The sequence below is a fragment of the Cryptomeria japonica genome, chromosome 2 (genome assembly GCF_030272615.1).
Source record: "Cryptomeria japonica chromosome 2, Sugi_1.0, whole genome shotgun sequence".
In the NCBI taxonomy this organism is placed as follows: Eukaryota; Viridiplantae; Streptophyta; class Pinopsida; order Cupressales; family Cupressaceae; genus Cryptomeria; species Cryptomeria japonica.
This window is the reverse complement of record NC_081406.1, coordinates 652,179,204-652,185,803: the sequence shown is the minus strand read 5'-3', so window position 1 is coordinate 652,185,803 and position 6,600 is coordinate 652,179,204. Positions and strand designations below refer to the sequence as shown.

General features: G+C 38.9%; 1 protein-coding gene across 2 annotated transcripts; it reads right to left on the bottom strand.

Annotated features, from left to right (window-relative positions):
- Window positions 1-532: 532 nt before the first annotated feature.
- On the bottom strand, window positions 533-6,302 carry LOC131038393 (zinc finger CCCH domain-containing protein 30). 2 transcript variants are annotated; one of them, XM_057970818.2, is made up of 3 exons: window positions 6,072-6,302; window positions 1,049-3,551; window positions 533-896 (listed from the first exon to the last, which is right to left on the bottom strand). In XM_057970818.2, exons 2-3 carry the CDS (start codon window positions 3,431-3,433, stop codon window positions 888-890), a joined length of 2,394 nt encoding a protein of 797 aa, XP_057826801.1. In that variant the 5' UTR covers window positions 3,434-3,551; window positions 6,072-6,302; the 3' UTR covers window positions 533-887. The 2 variants fall into 2 exon arrangements, with proteins under 2 accessions (XP_057826801.1, XP_057826800.1); XM_057970817.2 differs by lacking the exon at window positions 6,072-6,302 and adding an exon at window positions 5,776-6,033 and having other exon boundaries at window positions 533-3,551.
- Between the last annotated feature and the right edge of the window lie 298 nt (window positions 6,303-6,600).

Here is a 6,600-nt window from a genome sequence, read left to right as displayed (position 1 = left end):
AGATTTTTCATTCGATCTGCAAATTCATAGGGGTACCATTGTGTATGTTTACATTATTAAACTGTAACAATTTATTCTTATTTCATTTTCTTTACACGGTACAGGGAACCTGTGAACAACCCCCATTAACCAATCAATAACCCACCCTTTTATAAGATACTGTGCTTTGTTCTTAGTTTATTTTGTTTGCAAGGGAAGGAAGCCTTAGGACAACCACCATTAGTCAGTCAAAAATAAACCCTATCATAAGATAATGTCCAACCTATTAGATTAATTTGAAAAGAAAGTGCACATTTTTAAGTTGTACTGTCCGTTTTAAAACCATAATTCACACATTAAGTGATACTGACAGCATCAATGGCTTTGAGTTCAGATGGTTTCATGAAGCTACTACCTGGCTAATCATTTACATTGTCTCCACGAGGAGCATAATTTATGCAGAAACCTTGGGTAATAAATTAATTTCCATCCACTTTAGATTAGTGCTACCAACTGCCACTTTCACAATACAGCCCACTCAACAGAGCAAACAAAGCAAAAGCAGTGCATGTCAATATATGGTTCTTTTAAGTTTTAAACTTTACAACTCTAATAAAGAGAATCTACATTGTGTTTGTCTTTGATTCTTTGAAACTGAAACCTCGAGTCTTGCTATAGCGGACAACTTTTAGACAGAATGGTCTCCTCCTCTGTTTTCCCCCAAAATAGAATCATCAGTTTCCAAAAATCAGCCCAGTACATGGCCTTTCTAACAGATCTAAACGTTAAGCACATCAAAAAGCAACTCATTTCATGTGATGCTCATATAATCTTTCATTGAACTCCAGCCTAGCACTAACCAATCTACGGATACTGCAATACACATAGATTCCTTAGCCTTGAGCACTTTACAGTTCCTGTAAAAGGCTCAAAAGTTGGTGGAAGACCAGTTATGGTCTACAGTGAACAGTTTGTTACAAACAATTTATAAAAATACAAAAAATAAAGAGATAACCGCGGCCATTATGCAAAAAAATCCCTACTCCAATATACTGCAATTTCAAGATACCTTCTGATCCAAATGCATCTGGTCAATCCAGGATGCCAGAACTGCGTGTTGAGTGTCTTTCGTTGTGCCATTGTTTGATGTCTCCATTGAATAACTCTGGTTGTTATCATGCCCGCCATTTGTCAGTGAATCCTTGACCAGAAATTGATTCCAAGATGAATCTAGTTCATTAGAGTTTCGATAGCCAAATGAAGCTGACTTTCTAAATTTGCTGAGTTCTTCACCATGAACTCCCCAGTCCAGTTTACCATTTGGTGAGGCCCAGTCTGAAGAACCACTAGAAACTAAATGGGCCCCTAAGTCAGTGTGCCCATAGTTAGATCTCTCCCTGTTTGAAAATGAGGCAGATCTTGAATTGATATTAGATGACATAACTGGAGATAAAGGAGACCCTCTGAATTTCTCACCCTCTAGATCTCCATTAATTGATGGCATGCGACCAAGGGACGACAAACCATATGTAGATGAAAGCATAGACGTTTGCAAAAATGAATGCCGTGGGCTCTGAGGATCTGCTGCCACTTGGTGCATTTGTGTTGTCACCCGAGGAAGTGTCTGTGTACCAATTGACAACTGCTTCTGATTTTGAAGTTGAAGATGCCCTTGCATTGTTTTATTAGACTGAACCTGGTTGCTGGTATGTTGAACAACAGAAGGCTCCACATCTGCAACTCCTGGCAAAGATATCTCATAAGCAAACAGATCATCAAGATTTTTTGATGAAGCAGAATTAAGAAAGTGACCCCTGTATTTTCCAGATCTTAGAGACCTGCTCCCTTCCCCAGATAAAGCACTTACAGCAGCATTCATCCTAACATGATTTGAGAGAGCCTCATTAGCTATTTGGCCATCATTTTCTAGACCTCCTGTCTGATCATCCAAAGGAAGGTCTCTGGCACTTAGTGCTGCACGAAGGCGGCTAGTTTGACATCCCCCAGAAGGAAGGTGCAATGTTGGCAAATTAGACTGTGACCACACACCCAGAGATGAATGACAAGCTTTACTCGCAGATGGAGATGAAGGCGACATTGGAGGAGTGAACAAATTGGTCTGTGGTGAATTTGAAGGAGAGAATGAAGGCATCATTAAGACAGAAGATGGAGATCCAGGAACAAGAGGAGCCATTACAGTTGCCATGTCTATAGGAGCTGAAGTCCTCGGTGAAGACACTGCTGAACCAGTAGAGACATACAAGGGCCGGAGCTCCTCAGGTTTGTGAGCAAAAAAGCACACTCTTCGTGCACAACTTGTTCCATCTTTGCATAACCTTGTACGATATTGAGCAGGATGCAACCAGCTCTCAAAGACACCATGCGCATATTCACAGGCATCACCTCGTCCACAATCTCCCTTCCGAAAATCTGGGCAGGGTACACAACTGTAGTGAAACCGTCTTGGGTCGCGTCTTCGGGCATTTTCACCAGGATGCACAAATGGGCATTCCGTCCAATCATGAGAATAAGCTCTGGAGCAAGGGCGCACCTTGAAGCAAAACATTCGGAACTCATCTGTACTATAAATGCTGTTTTTTATGTCAGGAAGAGAGGGATCAATTGGATATTCCTTCTTTTCACTGTTAACACAGAAAGTCTTGGATAACTCTATAAAATTTGGGGATGTTGATGGACAAGGGGTATAAGACAGTTCCGGAGATGATGACCGTGGAGGTGAAGAAAGTGGAGATGCAGACCCTGATCTACTAGAGTCTCCTCCATGTGATTTAATGGCATCCTCGTGTACAAATTCAGAAAAGCAGAATGTAGCCTTTGAAACATTGTTGGCAACATTAGGCAAAGTGAAAGAATTGAGTTCTATATCAGCATTAGCATTCAACATTTCTTTCAGAACAGATCTGCCGTGTGGTAATTTTGGAGAAAACATGATCAAATCAGCAGGCCGTCTTCCAAGGGCATCCAAACTATTGATATCTGCACCTGACTGTATCAGCAACTTAACAGTTTCAATGGCATAGCATGCCCCTCCTGCAGCAGCACAATGTAAAGCTGTGCTGTTGTCTGAACCACATTTATGATTGATGTCAAACCCATATGTAGAGTAGATAGTAAGTATGTAATTTAGAACATCTAGACTACCAAAAAGAGCAGCAATCATCACAGGGGTCCTTTGCTCCAGGGCCATCTGATTGAAACCATGCTTCCTACCATACCAAAAACTAGCTTCATTAATTTTCAACACGTCTTCTTTCAGTATTTGCTCAAGACTTATCAGGTCATTGTTCGCGGCTGACTCAAGCAGACTTGAATAAACACCTCCAACATCCTTTAGCTTATTAACCCTCACATTATTGTTATCTTTGTCTGGAACACCAGTTGTTCCCGTACCACATACACTACAAGGCTCTGGATGCTCTGGACCTCCACACATACTTTTCTAAAATATGTCTTTTTTGAGCTATTAAATAGCATGTAAAAATCACTTGGCACGGTCTATGATCAACAGTCAATTACAGTATCTGCTCCGAAAGCTAATAGCGCTCTACCAGCTGCATGAGAGCCAGTAAACATTACTAAAATATTTATCAGCTTTAATACTTTCACACCAAATACATCCACTTGATAGCAAGAAAAAAGAGAGAACGGAGGCATGAGTATATCCCCTACACCAAGAAAAGCTTCCTGCTACATCAGACCGACTGGCAATCATTCCCAAGCTGAGCTCATATGTGAAGTGATTAAATGGAAAGCAAAATAAAATATTAGACGTGTCAAAACACTACAGAAAGTCAATTGTCACAGCATGATGATAAAGATTCATCAAACTTTCTACCTAAGCCGATTTCCTTGTGTTTGAACTCAAATTTGGTGACAACAATTCCGAGTACGTTTGACATGGCAAACAAGTCCAATACGATTCAGTACTAATTTTCTGCAAATAAAAATAGGCAGACTTCTATTTCACTTCACTCTGGACATTAATATCAAATTCTACAAGACCTGGTTCTCATTAACAATCAAATTGATTGACAACAACATTCAAGAAAACCTTTGGTAACTATTTATGGTACACTTGACTTCACCGTATCGCTCAGAAAAAAGCCAAACTTCTATTTGAATTCAGTTTAAACATTCAGAATCCAGCAAACACAGCTAAACGATACTGTAGTTGAGAAAAACAGAAAATCAGGGTCCATAAGAGGTTGCAAATTAGGCAGTATTATTGTACCAGAACAATAGGCAGACTTCTGTTTCACTTCACTCTTGACATTAATATCAAATTCTACATGACCTGGTTCTCATCAACACTCGATATGATTGACAACAACATTCAAGAAAACCTTTGGTAACTAATTATGGTACAATTAACTTCACCGTATTGCTCAGAAAAATGGCCAAACTTCTATTTGACTTCAGTTTACACATTCAGAATCCAGCAAACACAGCTAAACGATGCTGTAGTTAGTAGAGACAGGCAGAAAATCACGGTCCATAAGAGGTTGTAAATTAGGCAGTATTATTGTACCAGAACCACCGAGCACTAACAAGGAAAATTAAATCACCATCTGAAATGAATAATGAAGACCAAAATCACTGCTATGATACATTAGACATTCTGTTTGTGCATGGTTTACTAATCCTTTAATTTCCATGGAGGGAACCTTCCATCAGGTTCTACCATTTTAGTAACTAAGGCCAGATAGACACCATAATATTTACAATAATGTTAAAATCTACAAAACCAAAGGTCAGGGTGAACAACAAACAATACACGTGGTCATCGCCACCAGTCACTGATCCAAATTGATGAAAATATATAACTTAAATAAAAACATACATTAAAAAGTACAACTTCTGGAAATCTGGCCAAGCTTCGGTAGCAGAGTTGACTTCGTTGCTGTACAACAAATTAATGGAGAGAAAAGGCATGGTCCAAGAGCAGTTTTGGGTAGAGAGTTGCCCCTCCAACCATGGCATAAAATCTGAACGAAAGCAAGCTTTTTAAGTGGAATTAAAGCCTCGCCATCTAGACTCAAATAGAGTAATCTCTTAGAGTGCAATAACCTTACCATCTAAAGCTAAAGATGGTAAAGGCTATTTGTAGGAACAATTACCCTTCATAACTTGGCATATAAAATGAATAAAGGAAGGTTATCTAATCAAAACACGAGGTCAGGTTCTTTCGTTGTTTTCAAAGCACGGCAATATCACTGTAAAGGGAAACTTCGAAGAGAAGAAAGCTGAAAGAGATAAAAGATACCCAACACCAGAATTCTCAATAAATCAGACTTCGTGTGAAAAAATTCAATCAAGAAGAATGATCAGAATCTCCCGGCAGCTCATAAATGACAGCAATATTATAGAAACTTTTATGGAAATGCCTAATATTGATATTTGCTAAAGGGAACAGTAGAACATGCTTATCATACAAGCAAAACTAAACTAAACATTCAAAGAAACATCGCAAACCGGCCGATTGTGAACATACAGGCTAATCGTACAAGCCAAAACATCACAAACGCCAAAACCCCAAAATACAGAGCTGAAACCCTAGACAAGATTAAGTTTTTCCAAATAAAATAGCACGCCTGAGTTATCTTTTCAAATTTTAAGAAATACGCTCAACAGAAAAGACGGGTATGAAAGAAACTCAAAAATACTGGCATAAAGTTTTCCATGGCAACCCTTAATAGAAATAATACAGTCAATATGTTCCGGCACATAACATAAATCCATTCCAAAAGAAAAATAAGGCTACAAAAACCTACTTACCCGAGCACATACTAAACCCCAGCGTAGATGATCATACAAAAGCAGCTGAATTCCAAACACTACAAAACTGCATTTTTTTTTTTTCACTTATATTTCCTGATAGTCTACAAACAGAACTCAAACAACCATCTGAGCCAACCGATACTAATACTTAGCTCCGGCAAGACTGATTATTACTAACAAAACCAGGAATTCCGTAAATAAACACAAGCGATTAAAAACATGCTAACACGGTAAAACTTTACAAAAAAGAAAGCAAAAGAAAAGAAAACAGACAGAGGAAATGGACTGTTCACCTTTTCATGTTTTTCCTCCATGGGGCGAAATACTGGCGGAGTGGCCATGGAAAGGCTGATCAAAAAAATGGGTAAAAAATTAACATGCAGGAGAACGCGTGGAAGCGTATGGCTGTGGGATTCGAGCATTAAATTATCGAAAAAGACACAGAAAATGGAGCTTCTGCCCCCTGCTTTTTGCCTTGTAAAAAATGAGCTCCCGCACTTTCTCAGACAGGCCCAAATGAAACCAAACTCCAACTAAACCAAATCCAAATGACATGAAATGAAATACGACCAAATGCGTTCCAAATGCGACCAAATGAAATGCAGATGCTCACATGCCTGGAAATTAGCCGATAGTTGGAGAAACGTGGCTGAATTGACCCTGACATTTTATTTGTTTTTAATGATAATGCAAAAAAACTTACTCTGAAAGGGATGCCTATAATAAGATATATTTTTCATTTTCTTCTTTTTTAGTGACATTCGTCACCTTCAGTCACCAGCCTTGATGTGGTTCACAACTTAGAACCCACTTAGATTAAAG

Excerpts from the sequence above, each read along its gene's own strand:
- LOC131038393 (XM_057970818.2), bottom strand. The coding sequence starts at position 3,433 with ATGTGTGGAGGTCCAGAGCATCCAGAGCCTTGTAGTGTATGTGGTACG.